This window comes from Aulonocara sp. 'chitande type north' Nkhata Bay, linkage group LG14 (assembly GCF_057382095.1).
Source record: "Aulonocara sp. 'chitande type north' Nkhata Bay isolate Kocher_YH1m ecotype deep benthic linkage group LG14, A_spYH_male_GT1.1, whole genome shotgun sequence".
In the NCBI taxonomy this organism is placed as follows: domain Eukaryota; kingdom Metazoa; phylum Chordata; class Actinopteri; order Cichliformes; family Cichlidae; genus Aulonocara; species Aulonocara sp. 'chitande type north' Nkhata Bay.
In genome coordinates, this window is record NC_141357.1 from 16786622 (window position 1) to 16805624 (window position 19003).

Consider the following 19003-nt stretch of genomic DNA (forward strand, 5'->3'; position numbering starts at 1 on the left):
TGAAAGGCTCCTAATTAAGCTTGTATAAAACAAGTCACAGTTGTGAGACACCCATATGGAAAAGAAATAGTAAAAACTTATATGTGATTACTCATGAAAGTGGCCATTTTCTCATTACTTTCATACATTGTTTTAGTAAGTATCCAAAACATACATGTTTCATTATATAATTTTTCAAGGGATCTTGTATCCGTTTTCACTCTTATATGCTTTTCATACAAGTTTCACACAAGACAGATACAAACTTTATAAGATTTATATATATCTTTTCCATATGGGCAAATACACATACACATTATCTGCTTGACTGAAGTAATCAACCTTTGTCGATTAGATCGAGGTTACGTCACGATAAACACAAAGTCAAAAACAAATAAACAGGGGTCCTTACCATCCAGCTTCCTGGACTTAAATTAAACCCTTGTCCAGGGATGTCAAACCCACTCAAAATATCCACTTTGATCTTAAGCGTGCTGGACAAGTGAAACTCGCTTTCTGTCAGTGTAAAGACGTTTAACAGCATAAATTAAAGAAGCACGGCTATGGAGGAGGCCATTATTAGCAGGAAAAGCTGTAAAACTTATAAAAAATGCAGTTAATCCAAAAACGTATGCCCTCCTTCATAGGGCCGGATTGAAGTCTTTGCTAGGCTGATTCTGGCTCCCAGGCCTTGCGTTTGGCAACCCTCCCTTAGTCTTTGAATGGAAGAAGAGTTAAAATATCTCCACCAGAAAAAAAGTTTTTGATCCAAGATTAGGCATAATCCTCATCTTAGAAACGAAGTTCAAGTTTTTGTCACAGTGACCCTGAAATCCTGTCTGCGTTTGTATGATCCTATCCAAATATGTATTGCAAGTGGCAGAGGACCTCAGCTGGTACTACTACTACTAGCTCAGACCTTGACCCGGCCACAGCACTGGGGTCAGCTCCAGTCATAGAGGATTGCTCTTTATGCCTGTCTTGCTGATACAGCGCACAGACAGACGGTACAATGAAGTGTCAGTGCATGGCCCCAAGAAAACTGGGGACAAATCAACAGAGATGAACTGGCCTCTCACACAGCCATCAGAAACACACCCACACATTCACTGTGACACCGTTTTCATCAGGTTGCTACATTTTACAAATGAAGCCATACTTAATTAATAAGTCAAATATCCATAGATAGAAATAAAGATGAAAATGAATGAATGAAAGACGTGTATATTTCTTCTATTTTTATGCCAGAGTTTCGATTCCACAGCGATGTGTTGTTGATAACCTTTAAAAAATGTCAAGACAGTAAAGAAAGTTGCAGAGAAGAAGATGCTGTAAAAAAAAAAAGAAAAGGGAAAAAAAAGCAAGTGCACTTTGAAGGTAGGGTTACAACACTTTTGGGACAGACTGCAGATTTCTTATTGTCATAAACATCGACATGCCCCTTGATCAAAGGCACACACTGCTCCCATTGTTTGAACCGCAGATGCAGGAGGAAGAAAAATACTTCCTGCAGTGCTCCTGAATACAGAGAAATCTATTTGTTTCAATTCCCTTTGAAAGAAACAGCTGAATCAAGTTCTTGTCTGACAAATTAAAATCTGTGCACAGACCAAAGTGTTGCTTTGTGCTCATTGATTATGGGGTCCACAGTCAAAAGCCATATTTTCTCACAAAGGTAGTTTTCTTGTTTCTTGTTTGATGGAATACTTTGAACCTATTAACTGTATTGTTTTGCTCTACCTTTGTAATTACTCGCAAAGCTAAGCCCGGGTTTAAATTTGCATTACAATGTAGCAAAAGCGCACTCAGAACTACACTTCCAGAGTTCTATGCAAAATAGCAGAGAAATTAGCTTGTAGGCATCGCAGTGCTAGGCTGAACTCAGTTTCTCACTAAATGACTCTTAATTCAGAGAGGCCTTTTTCTCGCTTTGAATACCGAGCAATTAGCATTAAATGCTAGAGGTGCCATAGATTGTGCTTTGGTATAGCACTGTAGACTGTAGAGCTTCTGGAAGAAAGGACGATTAATGTTAATTTCAGTACAGGGGTGGCGAATCGTGGGAGGATGAAGTTGAGATGCATAGCATTTAGTGAGAAGTACCTACCACATAACTAGTTATAGAGGTAGGATACCTCTATAGCTAGGTGTCTATCACATATCTAGTTATAGTAGAAGAATACTCTATGCCATAACTCATTTTCACCTTATAGAAATAAAAGTCCAATAGAAAATATTTCACTTTAAGCCTTTGGTATTGTTGCGGATGCTGCCCTTCTGCGAAATACCGACAGGTCTGTGGTTAGTGTGGGAGAAAGAGACTGATTGAATGAGATAGAAAGAAAATATAGGCCACCTCAGAGCAGCCAGGGTCCTCTGAACAAAAAAACAAGTTCATCTTTTAGTCTGGTGGATGACAGGGTGATGTGGTATGGTACTCTGCCCGTTCTTTTAGATGGTTCAAAAGTCCTTGGCATTTCTGCAGCAGTAACAAACAAGCCGAGCCTGCACGTGGGCTGATGTATGTTATGTTCATGTTACAAAAAGTTCCCATAGATCCATGCATTCGAAGCTGAAACTTGCAGCTCATGCCCCAGTTTTCTACTGCTTGTCTGAAAGCAAACCGAATGCAGAGAGGGAGACAAATGTAAAGTCAGTTTTCCTTATACTGTTCTCACTTCCCCCTTAAGACATAGTACTCTGCCATCAGTCATCTATTTGCTTCACTGTCACACAGGCATATGTTAGAGTTGTCCTGTCATGTTGCATTTTGTGAACTTTAAGATGGACCTGACCTGCTTTATGTCGCCGCGGGGTGAGGAAGCTGCAGGATGGCATGATGGGATGTGGGCTGGTGTGCAGTGTCCCAGCATGAGTCTCTGGGGCCAGGTATAAGTAAGTGCACACGTGATATGCAGTCATGTTAATACTTGCATGTTTCTATTTATTTCTTTATTTCTCTGTTGTCATCCTGTGCTTCCCTAGCATGCTCTGGTTCAGTTTCCCAACTCTCACTCCAACCGTGTGACTTAATCAGTCTGACAGACTCTGGGTGCCTGGGGAAAGTCTCTCTCTCTCTGCAGTCCCCTTTCTCCTCAAGTTTACGCGCTCTGTGACAAACTCATTCTGGCACCTTTCGAAATGCAGTGCTCTCTGTTGGACGGCCCTCCATGGTCTCTTCACACACACACACACACACACACACACACACACACACACACACACACACACACACACACACACACACACACACTAAGCCTAAGTGCAAAACCTCTCTAGAGTACACGCCATACACAAAGCATTCATAGATGCACACAGGTACAAGGGGGAACACACAAACACAAGGCCGTACAAACACATAAATACACAAAGAATGTAGCTAAGAAGTGGGACGTACATTATTCCCAAGGCACTCATATTACGTCTCACACCCCTCTCCCATAAAAGCCCTCCTCATTCCTACGTAAGTGCTTCTGAAAGCCGCTAGCTTGCATAGAGAGGTAGCAGTTCCTATTACTGTTTTACTGTTATTGAATGACATTCTTAATTAGTTTTAATGAGAGTCTCGTGGTGTTTGACCTCTCATGTATTTTTTTAAAAGCAATGGGATTCTATGTCCACCATGTAGGCAAACCTTGGCTGAAGTCCAGCCTGGCTGGCTAACAAAGTGGAGTAGGGGAAAAAAAACAAAATACAAAAACCTTAGCTCGTGGTTAAGGATGTCCCTGCAGGGCTCGAATGCTTTACTGTTTAATTCAGCATCATAACAACACCCCATAGCATCAACGCTCTACTCAAAGAAGAAGAAGAAAAGAGAAAAGAAGAAAAAAAATTATTATTTTCGGGAAAAGCTAAATGATCTTCCTCCACCTCTTATCTTTTGGGACCTCTTTAAACTTTGACAGCACGTATTTTCTCTACTTCTACAAAAACCACTGTTGACAAAGCTTGCGATGGCTTTTCAAAAATCATAACCTAAGCTATGAAAGTAAAGAAGAGGGTGCAGGCAGGGTGGAGCGGCTGGAGACAAGTGTCAGGGGGGATTTGTGACAGAACGATAGTAGCAAGAGTGAAAGGGAAGATTTACATGATGATAGTGAGACCTGCTATGATATATGGTTTGGAGACAGTGGTGCTGACAAAGAGACAGGAGCCCGAGCTGGTGGTGCCAGAGCTGAACATGCTAGGATTTTCTTTGGGAGCGACCAGGATGGACAGGATTTGAAACAAGTGTATCAGATGGACAGCTCAGGCTGTGCTGTTTGGAGATTAAGTTAGGGAGGCAAGGTTGAGATGGTATGGACATGGGCAGAGGAGGGATAGTGGATATAGGACATAAGATGTTAAAGATGGAGTTTCCAGGCAGGAGGAAAAGAGGAAGATGACAGAGAAGATACATGGATGTAACGAAGGAGGACGTGCATTCTGTCGGAGTGACAGAACAGGATATTAGGGATAGGATGAGATGGTGGCAGGTGACTGCTGAAGGTGAGCACCTGAAAGAAAGAAAAATGTATACACACCTAGGGATGGGTACCGGTGTCCGGTGCACATAAACGGTAGTAACCAGACCGAAAAGCAGCGCACATTTCGGTGCTTTTTTTTCCTGAGCTGTGATACACTTCTAGCCAATCATTTTACGTTTCCGAGGATAGTAGGCGGGGCCAGGTATGTACGTTCTTTTAGAGCAGAGCTACAGATCAAAAATGCCCAAGGCGAAGCAGTCAAAAGTCTGGCTGTACTTCACAGCAAAATATGCAAACTCAGCAGCCTGCAACAAGTGCTTTAAGCTGATACTGTGATACTGTCAAAGGAGGTAACACCTCGAATCCGATGAAACACCAGGCGACGCATAGCTTTTTTTTTTTAAAAGCCGAGAAATGCGCCGTATTTGATAGCTTGCTGCAAGACCTCACACATCTACTGCGGGTGTGGTGCCTGTTATTGGACCCGGATTTAGCAACATCCCCCAAAAACCCGAAGAGTAGAGTCCTGGCCCCTAGCCCTGCCAGTGTAGCAGAAATGATGACGGATGATGATGATGGCAGCAGCAGCCGTTCTTCTCTGCGTGAGTAGCTTCATGTTGTTCGAGTGTAATTTACGTTGAGTAGGCTAACCACGTTATTACATTAATGCATGTAAGGTAAACTAGCAAACATCATCATAGCTACATGCGGCTGTCTTCTTGTTTGATGGCAGACACTCCCTTCACCCTGGCCAAAAAGGCTAAAATGACCAAAGAAAAAGAGGGAAACAGCTAAACATGAGAGGTTTTTGGACAAAGCTTGTGTTTTTTCCATTGTTTAAGCACTGCTTCCAGCCAAGAGTGATACCATATATGCCCCATAGCTGCAGAAAAGGCTAACATTGTTATCTTTTTACAAAAAACCAGCTGAACATGAGAGGTTTTTGGACCAATGTTGTGTTCTCCATTCTTTAAGCACCGGTTTGAGCACCGTTTGAGCACCGGCACCGTTTCAAAAGTACCGATTTGGCACCAGTATCGGATAAAACCTAAACGATACCCATCCCTATACACACCTTTGTCATAGCAAATGAAAATAATACAAAAAATAAAGGGTGTCTTTAAGAGGATTTAATCTAGTGCTGCAGGGGAATATAAACCACTCAATTACAATGAAAGAACAAAACAGGTATTTGCAAAGGCTTGAGTCAAACCTGTGTGATTGACCTAAACTCTTCATGGGGCAAATTATTAAGGTCTGCTTCAATTACCTTTATTCTATCAAGCTTATCTGACTCTAATTCCTGTCCTTTGTTCCAGTTAACATCTCCATCTTGCCAAAGCAGGAGCTTTCATCCTGTCAAAATAAGTGTAATAACACTAATTGTGCACCTGACAGATCATATCCTCATGGGGTTACTGAAAATTTTGGAGCCCTTTAGCAATTTTTAGTTTGGTTCATTTTACTTATTTGTGCAATTTGCCTCTTTATTTATTTTTTTCAGACAGAATGGAGTGGTCTTGAAAGTGGACCCTCTCTGACCTGCCTTTCTTTCAAAGGTCTCTATGTGCAACAGCTTTCATACTGATGGTACCTGACAAACGTTTCCCCTGACATACCTCCCATCTCTTGTCGTTCTCTTCCACATGCCTAAGCTTTTTAATGACAAAGGCTTCCAGGCTTTCTCCGGCTTGGCTGAATTGGTGGAGCAAGGGTCCTACAGAGCAGAAAAATCAGCAGCAAAACAAGACAAAAGGGACGAGAAATGCAATGCAGAGAGGCAGATTTTGAGGAGTCTGATAAGGGACATTTTAGGTCTGCTCAGGATTCTCTCATTATTCTCCATTTTGAAAGGAAGCAATAATGAGAACAAAACATTTCCTATCTTTCAAAGTGGCAATTTGCCCATTTAATGCCTGTGCTATGTAGGCCTGACATCCCTTAATCCTCTCTCTTTGCACTAATTTCATTCTTTTTTCCTTTTATTTCTTGGCTGATAATTCTCACTTTATTTCCATTAAGCTTTGTTTGTTCACAGCGATCTGTTGCTGTAATTTATTAGAGCTGTCAGCTTAAATGATGTGGCATGCCGACACGGCCCAGCAAATAGTGGCTCCCCCTTTCCTTTTCTCCTTTTATGGAAAGCCGCCCTAGTTTTTCCCCTTTTTTCCTTGGTTTTTTTTTTCTTTCATAGAGGAAGAGAGAAACATTACAATTAAGATGGTGACATCGACCCACTGGTGACCATGCTCTGGGACCAGATGTCCTGTCAGAGAAATGCTGGCCGTCACCTCGAGGGAGCTCTGGGTTGAAATCTGGTTCATGTCTCAGTGGGGGAACTCTACAGATCCTGTTCCTTCATTAATTCAAGAATAACTCATTTAAGTTGTAGTCTCTGTTTTCTTTTCTTTTTATGTTGCTGGCATTCTTCAAATCGGCTCGATAACATAATACTGAAAGTCACTTGCAAATTCTCGCGAAGGAAAACTTCAGGACCTCTTGGCCTGAAAATTCTGCATTACCTATTGAGCCCAGTTTAAGCCGAAAGAAATGATCCTTTCACAAAAGCAGTCATTTGCTGTGCCTTTTAAATTGAGTCAAGATTGTTTCATTTATTTATTTATTTACAACCACCCCTACCACCACCCCATACACACATATACCCACACACACACTTCCTTAAGCCCCGGTTGTTTGACAGATGCCCGGCTATCAATGCTGCGTGAAGTACATGTCATTTTCCTCACAGGAGGCCTTAGAGGAAATGCGATCACAACGAGACCCCACAATCTTTACTGTTTCATTTTCAAGCCCGGGATACTGCCTTTCTCTCTTATTTCGTCCTGTACTTCTTTTGTACGAGGCAGCTGCTGTTTTTTGAGATGAAAGACTGTTTGGCAGTCTTCAAAGAGTCACAGAACTCTAAAAGTCACTTGTGCAGCAGCGCTGTTCATTCTCCATTTTATATCCAATATGGAGGTGATGATCAAAAGGATCTGAGCTGAGGGAGAAGCTAAAAGATGTCTGCTTTGGAGTAAACAACAGCCATATCAATCCCCAGACCCACATGGGGCTCTGGTTTAAGTACTGTCCTTTAGCTAATGCCAGACACAAGTATTACTATTTCTGTATTTGAAAGAAACCTGTTATGGGAAAAAAAAAGATTTAATAAGGAACAAGAGTGAGAGGAACTGATTGTTTTGAAATAAATAAATGCGTTTATTAAGCAGCCTGCCGCACCGATACTAAACATCTCATCTCATTTAGTGGAGGAATGTAAAATCATTAGGAGTCTGCTCATGAAGACTGACAGCAAATCCAAACCATTAACTCTTCCCTCAGTGTGGAGCACACCCATCTGGAAGAGAGTCTTTGGGCTGCAGGAGATCCAACATATATTTATGAGAAGGCTTCTCCATGTTTCAAATGAGGCTGTGTTGCAGTTGTGCAGCTGGTCTGAGCAAATTGCATCTTTTTAAATGAAAGCTGCATTAATAATGCATACTAGTAACCTGGGGAAAGTTTTAGGGCCACGCACTGGAGGTGATGGGGAGGGGGGTTTGGTTGAGAACTCTGAACATCCAACTGTGTGCTGCCACGATCATCCTTAGTTGCCCTGCTGCATTTTTAATGTCCTGCTGTGCCACTGTCACACAGGCTCAGGACAGGGGCAATGACTCCTCTCAACCAGATCATAGTGGGACATGAGCTAAAAAGTCACATAAGGGTATTCAGAAAAAGAATAATCACTTAAATGACTGTGCTACTTTGCACAACGCAAACAGTACGGTATCCTTTGAAAACAAACATTTGGAAGTAGTCTGAACCAAAGCTGTTGAGACTAAGATAGGCAAACAATGCAAAGTAATAGAATTAGCATACAGCCAAAGTGAAAAATAATCACATTTGTGCTTGTTCGCACATATGCACAAATACTCTACTTAGACAACAAATGCGCTGGCATTAGGGATTAGGGCTGCAAGACACAGATATGTTTTAATTTCTGACAAGAAGGCCATTCCTTTAGAGATGGATTTATTTCCATTTTTTATGGCTTTGTTGTTCTGTCGTCTCCTCTCGTTTCCTTTCCTAAGAACTAGATATCTCTGTTTACCTTGGAAGGCATTGTGTTGTCATTACTATCATCTGGCTGCTATTAGATGGATAATGTTGCCTTAAAGCAGAGAGAATGTCCTCTAGTCATCCCAGAACAATACTGCTACGAAGAAGAACAGGAATTTCACCTAAGTACAACTTTACCACTTCACCAACACTCCACAGCATGTTCGAAAAGTACTGTTACGGGTAAAGACAAGGAATTTTGAAATGTAGATTTCATATATCATGAAACCAAACACTGCCTTCAGGGATTCTACAAATCTCTGCAATAACACTTTTCCCCCCAGATGCCTCGTGGTTATCAGTGATGTAATGGGATCTAAATTGCACTGAGCACTGTACCTCTCTAAACTGGATACACCTGTGATGATGACACTGTAGGGTAACCAGGGTGCCAGCAACTGACAGTCCATTTTATAGTGACTATCCGCTAGTCCTATTTCCTGCTCTTAAAGGAAGATGAGTTGACCATAGTGGACTTGCCTATTCGCCATAACTATCTTGCCTGATGTCAGTTCTTTACAGGGTGCTGTCCACTCATCCGTCATTACATGGGCCTTTCTGTAGTAACATTATCGCTTTAGATAAGGCTTCAATAAACTGCCACAGCTTTTAGGGCTCTCTCTCTTGCCACTCTAATCCAATCTATGATGTGGAGTCTGTCCATCATCATGCACCGCAAGGCATTTCCCGTGTCCCTGTGCTCTTGGTTGCACAAGAAATAATGGATGGCCTTGCCCTTGGTTCACGCCAAGGCCTTATGGTACCTTTTCAACTGTTTGTCTTCAGGTTGTCTTAAATGGATCTGCACTGTGGTATTTTGATTTGATTAAATCAGGTTTAAAAGGTTAGATATAGAGAGAGGGAAAGCATTTGCCGTTCCCAGTACTGTGAGCCAGTCCTTTGCCATTTAGCATTGGGCATTGGCCAAAGGAAAGTGGAAAACTGAAATGACTTCTGTGCTCCTTTGTGATTTGCGCTAATGTCCCCCAGGGATTGAGCAATGACCACTGTGAATTCCCCCAGGACGCCAGCCAGATTGAAACCCCTGCCAACAGATTTGAAAGGATAGCAAATCATTTAAACTCCCCAATGTGCATTAGCATTTTTTTTTCATTGCCCAGGCCAGCCTCCACAATATTAAATTGCACTTGATAAAATAAAATAAAAATCAGAGAGTGCGACAAGAGCTCTTCAACCTCCAAATCAGCAAAGTGAATATTGGAGTGGCCACTAAAAATTAATTATACTTTAATTCACTTTGTTTACTCTATCAGGTTTCTGTCATCCACTCAAAGAACCCAGCAGAAAGAGAAAGGACTTAAGACAAAAGAGGAGCAACGGCCTTAAGAGGTGTGCGGTCGCAGAGACCCACAGCAGTGGAAAATATATAAGGATTGCCTTTAGCTGATCCTGTCTGTAACACCAAATTATTGCCGCGTATAAAAATAGGACTAGTATTAAAGTGGGCAGAGTGAATCCTAGCAGTGCCATGTAAAAAGAAAACAACAAAAGCACAGGCTAAAATCAATAGAGGCGTTTTTTGCTAGTTTTCTTTATATTAGGATATATTAATATTTAAGGATCAATACAAACCTTTATTTATAAAGTAGCATGTAATGAAATCTACAAATACTGGTCATTCCTTAACACTCAAGGTTTTCTTAACTATTATTGTGCTCAGCCAGCCAGATAATGCAAATGAGGTAATGAAATATATGCTTTAGTGTGTTTGCATATGAGTATTATGACAGATGAAGCTTTGCTGTGTAAACCACTGTTTAAGGTGCAATCAAAAGGTCTCATTGGGATTCCACATAATGTTGCATTTTTTTTTTTGACCACTTCAGCACATTTGTGATTTTCATTACAGAGGAGTAGCACTACACTGAACCCCATGATCTCAAATACAAATTCAAGTTTAAGGGTCACCACCGTAACACAGCGTTGCACGGTGCCTTTACACGCAAACCTTTCCCATGTATTAGCATGGGAGGAGAACCTGAAGCAACGTATTGCTGCATAGGGTCACAGGGTCAAATATAGCCCCCAAATGGATGGGGGCTATATTTAAATTTGACATATTTGCTTTATAAATGCGCAATCACAAAAGTTGCACTTCATAAAAGTGTCTCATGAGACCAACAGACCAATAGAGGGATGGTGTTTTACCATCTCAAAAACTCTCTCACACACACACAGGCTGTCGTCAACTGCTCTTGCTTTCACAGAAACCAAAAGATAAATAGAAATGAAAGAAGATGGCACAGTGCCAACACTGAGGGGTTCTAAAAGAGTTTGGGAAAAGGGAGGGTATGCTAACACTGAGATCCCCACTACCGAACAGTCCTTTCTTCCCAATTGCTTAATTGTTTTAGTGGGACAGGCAGGTGGCTCAAAGCCCCATTTGGCATCTGGTAAAAAAAAAAAAGAAAAGAAAAGGGAAAAAAAGCTCATCTACATCATGTATGAAAGTATTGGGGTGGGTGCCAGCATTAAACATGCACCCACCCCACCCCACTCCTAGGCCCCAACACCCACTAGTAGATTTCAAAAGTTTGGCTTGGCTCAAGAGCAAGTTTGTGCTGCTATTGTGTGAGATGTGCTTTGCTGAATAAAACATCTTTTGGTATCAGTGGCAGATCAAATAGCTTTTCAAAAAGCCATGCCTCTCACCACTGGTGCCTGGTACCACAGAGAGAACTGTTTTCCAACCCCGTTTAATAAATAGAAGCCAGTGTGCTCATCCATTTAGCAACGTTAAGCACAATTTAGATGTATCTACGAAAATGGAAGCACACAAGCAGAGGAGGCATCTCACTACGGAGGCTGTCCCACACAATGATGCTTTACAGCAGTTCCCGTGAGTGTTCTTTATTATATTGGGGTCCAGACACCTACAACAGCCTCAAGGTTTACTTACAAATTAAAGTACTATACATTACTATCCATTGCCAGTTTTTAAAACATGCGCAGCAGTTGTAATGCCAGGCAGACACATCAACATCAACATTCACCCACAGGTGAGAAGCTTCTTTCTTCCTTAGATAGAGCCTGTACACGTTAAAAGGCTGATTTGCATTTATATTGCCATTCAGGGCTTGCAGCTGTAATTGCAGGAGCACAGTAAAAGTGCGCTGATGTACTCACATGTATACACAGGCGGACACAGAATGCATGTGAAGTGTCCGGTATGAAAACCTTTTCCTTGCGTCCATTGTTATGAATCTTTGGCATGAGAATGTCGGAACGACTACAAGGAGAAAGAGATAGGGAACAAACGGGAGAGAGGGGAGGAGGGCGAGTTCACCAGAGTGTAATATTGGGCTGTCCCAGAAACTTCCAGCCAAACACTAGGAAGTTGTTATCGGATCAGCAACCCAATTCCTCAAGTGACTGCTGTGCTGAAGCGTCACATGCATCTTAGGGGCCCCTTCCAAGCACAGCCTTTCACCATAAAATCGATGTATTGCTAGGCTGGTTTGCTAACAAATTCCCTGAGCAGTAAAACAACACAGGTACGGTGCTGCATCATGCTTGCATGCAATTTAATTAAACTTGGAGGTGAAGATTTGCAGAGATAGCACCACCCTAAGGAAAAATGGGCCAGAAATGTTAGGCAAAGACAGTCAACTATTTAAAAATAAAAAATAATCTTGTGTGACTAACACTCAAAATGAGGAATGCTTGGATTTTTAGCAAAATCCAATCCTGTGCCCACCTGATCATAATATCAAAGCAGCAATCTGTCATTTTCTTCAGATTCAAACTGCAACAGAGACAACATGCATGCACTTTGTTGATGTTGCAAACTAACTGTGAACTAACTAAACTGCTCAGTTGCCAGTAACAAAATGACAAGATTGAGCTAATAATTTCCTATTACTAATGTACTGGACGCAGGTTTAACTCAATGTGTTGTTCGATCAAATGTCTGTGAGAACAAAGGGATGATCTGGAAAATGACTAAACAATAATCTCAAAGCCTTGTGGTCTTTTCTTATCTATTAAGTCATGCTCAGTGGTTTAATCCCAGGCATGCTAATGTTGAGAATTTTAAAATCCATGCATACATATATTCTTTGTGCTCACATTATGAGTGAGATGATCGATTTTTTTTCTCAAATGAAATTTGTAGAGTAAATCTGCAGAACCATGATGGGAAGAAAACATAATTGACTGTGAATTATATATTAAGGTTAAATGTAGGCCAAAATAAACACTAATCACAGGCAGTCGCTCTGTGGGAATGTTTTAAACAAAAGACTTATTCATGCCTCAGGTCTGCAAAGCAGTATGCTGACAAGTTAGGAACAAACTGCTAATCCCTACATTGTCTGAACCCGTCTAGCTATCAACAGCTATGTTCCGCAAGCAATTACAGATCCTAGCAGCAAGTTAAAAATATATCAAAACCACAGCTGGGAAAGACCCGGATTAAAGGAGGAAGGATACAGTCACGTTAAACCCATCAATATATTTCTTGAGGCCCAGTTATGCCAATGTTTACCCTCTCCAAGGAAAGATAACACAGTATGATCCAGCAGTGCTCTATATACAGCACCCCCACATCTGAACACACAGTCCTGTAGAGCTGCCTTAAAAAAAAAAAAAGCATAGCCTGTTGTTTCCTGTGCATTAAACTGCAATTTAGAAGCCGGTAATCCTACCCATAATCTGTCACCAAATAAAATCCTGACTGGGGTTAGAGAGGGCTTCCACATGCTTCTTCAGCATTAGTGAAGTATCGATATTGTGGTATTATTGCGCTGGTCTATTTAAAAAACTTCTCTGTTCTCCGAGGATAAAGTCTCAGAGGGACGGAGACATGACAAGAAAGAGCAGAGTGAAGAAGTGCAGCTGCTAACCCTGACTTCACAGGTGACCCAGCGATCACAACAGCATCTGGTTGAATTACTTAACACTGCCGCCCAACAGACATGTAATCCGGGATAATGCCCTTTTGCTGAGTGCTCCAATCTGGATAAATTCATCCCAGAGGAATGGGATCCAGCAGCGGAGACTCGGAAAGAGAGGAGATGAGGGCCTTGGGGTTTTGATTGGTTGGTACTAAAGAAAACTGGGAAGAGCGTCTAGATAGATAATGAGGCCCAACAGTAAACAGCTTGATTTTGTTGACAGACTGACTGACGGTATGAGAGGAGCAGATCATTGCCTGGTTTTCCAAGAAGGCTCTGAACTAATCATTTTCCCTTCCCTGGCTGACCTGAATCCTGGCAGACTCGAAATGAGGTTTTCATCCAGACCATAGTCACTGGATAAACGACACTTAGGTTTCACATTTTAATATTTGTAAACATGTATGTCAATATAATATTATCTTAATATATTTTTCTTCATTTCTCTATTCGAACAACAATCAACAAAACTCTGTTTTTAATCTTTTTTCCTTCTTTCTTTCTTAGAAATAGCATCTCTCTTTAATGCCAAAAGTAATTCCTAACATTGAAGCATTACAAGTTCCAGCTGTCCAGCAGCAGCCTCTTAGATTATTTATTCATATGTTTACTTATTACCATAAATATCCAACAGGGCATTCGGCTCAGAGGGATTACAGTGGGCTTAATCTATCGTGGCATAGAAATGAGCAGGAGTCACAGTGGATGAGGTGACTTAAGCTGGCTAGCCTTAATGGGACATGCAACACAAACAAGGCAACAGACTGCATGCCACTGGGCTCCATCATGAACTGGTGACATCATCCGTCACTCACTACATGACTGTCACGGTTAGTGGAAAAGTCATATGACCTGGACAAGGCAAGGACGTGCTTGCGACTCGTACCATGCATTTTAGTAATCCTGTACCGTTTCAAAATACAGACAATGCTCACGACCAGTACAGGAGGCTCTTGAACATATGACTTCTAGAACAGCATGTTGGAAAATTTACACCGTTTTTAGCATTCCAATAGAACTGGGGTAAAATAATTAATTACCTCTGAGTTATTATAGTCATAATCCATGCATTAGACAGCAGAGTGTGTTGCTTACAAATAATAATGAGGCTGAAAATTGGTATTTCTGTTTGAGTAGTGTTGTGCAGAGTCATGAGCTGTATTTCTTCCCCTCTTTCCCTCCCCTCTCTGAAGAAGCAAGAGTGATTTCCCATCTATAAAAAATCCACATATCCAAACATGACATAGAAAAGACATTTAATTATACTTTGGTGGAGAAATATGTATCAAAGCCTGCCGCCCATGAAAAGCGGATTTAGAGTCGTCAGACAGCAGTTAATAGACAGTAGTAAATGAAAAAGGGGGCTGTTGGGGGGGTACTAAGACGTGCTTTCCAGGACTAAGAAACAGCTTAGTCTGGCTTGGTGGCAAAATCAGGAGTTCCGACACCAGATATATTTAAGTGGTGGGAGATAATGAAGGTGACGGGGGTGGGCAGCAGATTTAAGGAGATTTTAAGATTGGGATTTTCATTCCTGTGCAGCAGCAACACCCCTAGTGGCTAAAACCCACATTAAAGATACCCTAACAGAAGACAAAAGATTAGACACTTTGTATGTTGATGTCACATTGTGAAGAGAAAGGAAATTACATGAAAAAGGGCAGGGAAATACAGGCAATGAGAGGGATATAAAAAAGGCTGTACACTTAGCAATGTTTAGTTTTTCTTTTGGTCATTTTCTTCGGAGTCTAGCACATTCAATAGGAGGAACTGCCCCTTTCCAACATATTCAGCTTTTGCCCTACACAGACAATCAATCACCCAAAGTAAGAGGGAAAAAATTCAAATAAACACAAAGAGTCAAAGAAGGACACTCAGTGAGTACATGACAGGGAAATGTGCCACTGCAAGGTGAGGAGTGAAATCGCAAACAGGCTGAAGAATATGAGAGTTGCTATACGGTGGATTAGACGGCAGGAGAAATGAGGAGCGGGGAGGTGGTATGAAGGGATGGACTAGGGCCTGGAAGAGTTTGGCCTGAGGTGAATGTGTTCCTGGAGACTGTCTCCCAGATTTCTGACTGGAGCTGTGTCATCTGTCACTGGCTGAAGAGGTGACAGCGAAAGAAAAGGTGCCCTAGATGCGATAACAGTGCAGTCAGGAATGAGAGCAGCTCACAACAGCTTTCCCTCTCTCCTTATTCTCCCCCTCTCCGTCTTGTTCGCTTTGGACCATTTACTTCTCAAAGTTGAGAGAGAGAGAGAGAGAGAGAGAGAGAGAAAAGGAAAAACTGCTCAGCGCCACTCGTTTTGGACTGACTCCTCTCTCTCTCTTGCTCTCTTTCTCGCTGTCTCACAGGATAGCTGCGTCGAAGTGTATGCCTGCAATGGCCACAACTCCCCACTGTCCCCCATGTTCATAAAAACAAGATTGTTTTTCGCAGCTTTCTGCTGACACCGGCTCGACACATAAACAGAGCCGTAATTTGTACAACAACAGTAAGCTTCAGGGAAGCACTTTTTTCTCCCAAGAGGCATGAATAGAGAAGGTAGGCTGTTATCCCCCGTTTACCTGGCAGGGAAAGTGGTATTTTATATTATGGTAATAACCAACTGTGCTGAAATGCACAATCCCATCTCATTCCAGTTGTAGCAATCGTCTCATTCCAATTGGTATATATGAGATTTGGTGCTAGTTGTTCCCCACAACTGGGGCTAAACCTGCGATGATGGGAATGAAAATGTTGAGATTTAGGAACAAAACAAAATGAGATCTTCTAATGTTCAGTGTTGAATGTCTTCCACAGCTTTAGTTTTATCTACACCAGACATGGAAATCAAGTACAGTCAGAATATACTGCTTAAGTCAACTGCAGATAAAATACTTAGCAGATGCATAACAAAGTGGGAGATACTAATGAACGATCATGTATTTCTGCATCACAATAAGCACAGATGGCACAGAAACACTTATGGAATCAGGGGAAAAGAATACAGCAAAGCAGCACAATCAGGAATAGCATCGTCTACGGTGTTTGATGGACCACAACTTTCCATTCCCAAAGCCAAGAGAGAGAAAGACAGAGAGAGAGAGCGCTTCCACTGCTCCAACTGCCCGTTGTTTCAATTTACACAACTAGCGCTACCGTATCCCGAGACATATGCTGTCGTGAAGAGCACAAACCATAAAGACGCTTCATCTGCAAAAGCTCTACCCCCTGTTAAAGCATGAGAGAAGCCGAGAGGGGGCTTAATTGCTCCATCAGTCAGTTTCAAATAGGTCTGTTATGATATCATTATTTTCTATTTGCCTCTACATGAAAAATAAGTCAGCTGAAAAGAAATATAATCACAGCAAATTGCTGCGTTTGACGAGCAGTGCATTTTTTTTGCCCCCCTATGCTATAGACTATAAATCATAATGTGAAACAGCTGAATTCAGTGCAGAAGAAAATGATGTTGTTTACCAAGTTTCATTTACAGCTGCTGTTTTATCAGCATGTTACCAACTTTGAGCTGTCAGTTTCCGAACAATGTGTCAACAAACTGAGATCTCAGGGTTTTTTTTGGTTTTTTTTTTTGTATTGGGGTTTTTTGCAGTTTCTGAGCTGTGGTTTAAAACAGAAAATAAAATAAAAAGGTCACAATTACAACTCCCCGTGGGAAACAACTAAAGGCACACAGACAGGCATTTGTTCAGCCACTGCCTCTTTAGAATACAGCCCAGTGTGACGGGGGTCAAACCGCTGTAAAGAGGTGGTGAGTTATTGGCTCTTGCTCCCTGTAGTATAAACCAGCACACTCATTAACGGGGGGGGGGCATGATGCTGCAAACCTTCCAGCAGGAACTCTGACTGATTCAGCTCTGTGTGTCTCTGCGTCTCCCAGCGCCACAGAGGTGTTACACAGAGTCAGACTTGTGCACTACTTTACTCACTTCTATTGTTTTCCAAAGACAACCACCTGGTGGTAAGCAGGGGAAACAACTAATCCATCCTCATTCTGTCCACAAACAGACTGTCTAGGAATAAAAATAACAACAGCAGATACTGTCCAAAGGGCTGGGGTTGCCAAGCTATCCACATGGGTCTGCCTTCTGAAGCACTTTACCGTTAACTTTCCTCTCTCTCTCTACATTCTTTTCACCAAGACCCCCTCCTCCCTTTAGCTGAAGTCAATGTGGAAAGGGCTGTCAGTTCAAAACAATGTGACTCAGGAGTGAACGCTCGACTGAACTGGACTGGGTTTAGGGGGCTTTGTTTGTGTGTGTCTGCGTGTGTGACAGGAATAACAAGCCCACATAGGAAGTATTTAACTTGTCTTGCCTGAACAGCTATGAGCAACTGACGGAGAAAAGTGCAAACTGCACTATTTAACCTCCACTACAGTCATACAGACTTTGTTTTTTTTCCCCTTCTTCTTTTTTCTCTCTCTCGCTCTTAATTCTCTCCTTTCTCATTCTGCATCAGACATCACAGCGCACACGGGAGCGCTATATCAGAAACAGTTTTTTGTTTTTTAAAAAGGAAGAAAGAAAAGCACGCAGATGGCACAGCAACAAGCGCAAGAAAGACGTCGCAGCAGCAAGACATGGGTATAAAGACACAGTTCTCAGCCAGCCAGTCACACACAGACACACACACAGCAATCATGAGAACGAGAGATGTGATGAATTAGCAACTTTAACGTGAAAAAAAAACTTACCATGTCCGGAGATCCACGGGAGCAGCAGAAGGACCCAGAGGATCATGACTGCGGAGTGGAGAGGGGCAAAACCTACGAAAAACAGTAGGCGAGTGTGAAATTGAAGTTGGCAGGCAGAAACACATGCACGAGATGAGACAGTGCTCCTCTGTGCTGCTGGGGGGTGGTGGTGGTGTGTGTGGGGGGGGGGGGGGATGCTACAGTCCCTCAGTGGAGTCTTGTTTTACCAGAGGAAAGCTGGTTGTCTGTCTTCTGTCCTCCTCTTCTTCTGGTCCTTCTTCTCTCTCCCTCTCCTGTCTCTCTGTGTCTTTTCCCTCTGTGTGTCACTCTTGAGTGTAGCCGGTTGTCAGCTCTGCCTTTGCGCGCTCTCTTTGTGGTGTGAGCTTGTAGACTTTCTGTGTCTTCGCCGCTGACTCTGAGAATACACACTCGCTCACTCTGCCTCTGTCGCTCGCACGGTTTCTCTTTGCCCATCCATTCTGAGTGCCTTCAGCCCTCACTTGCCCGCTCTCTCTCTCTCTCTCTCTCGCTCTCTCTCTGTTGCTTTACCACAGCAGACCCTGTCAGGGGATAGAGCTCCACTACTAGACTCCTCCCTCCATCGCTCTCTCTCAGCCTGGCTGTCTGGGTGGCTGTGTGCCTGAGTGAGAGTCTGGGAGGCTTGGGTCTTCACTCTGGGAACCAGAGCTGCCATGGGAGAGGGTGCAGCTCCAATTAGAATGAGAATAGGAGGAGACCTCTGTAGCTACAAATTATGCAGACATTCACAAACAAAAACTGCACTTTCAGCCCCTCCTCCCCGTTAAGACCTTTGTCC

General features: G+C 42.3%; 1 protein-coding gene across 9 annotated transcripts in view; it reads right to left on the reverse strand.

Annotated features, from left to right (window-relative positions):
- kirrel3b (kirre like nephrin family adhesion molecule 3b) overlaps positions 1-18683 on the reverse strand; it is a 169100-nt gene extending 150417 nt beyond the window's left edge. For all 9 annotated transcript variants that reach the window (XM_086261252.1, XM_086261248.1, XM_086261246.1 and 6 more), the window contains exons 1-2: positions 18414-18683; positions 18187-18258 (exon numbers count right to left, since the gene is read on the reverse strand). In XM_086261252.1, coding sequence (XP_086117378.1) covers positions 18187-18258; positions 18414-18660 — 319 coding nt within the window. In that variant the 5' untranslated portion in view covers positions 18661-18683. The remainder of the gene's footprint in view (positions 1-18186; positions 18259-18413) is intronic.
- Between the last annotated feature and the right edge of the window lie 320 nt (positions 18684-19003).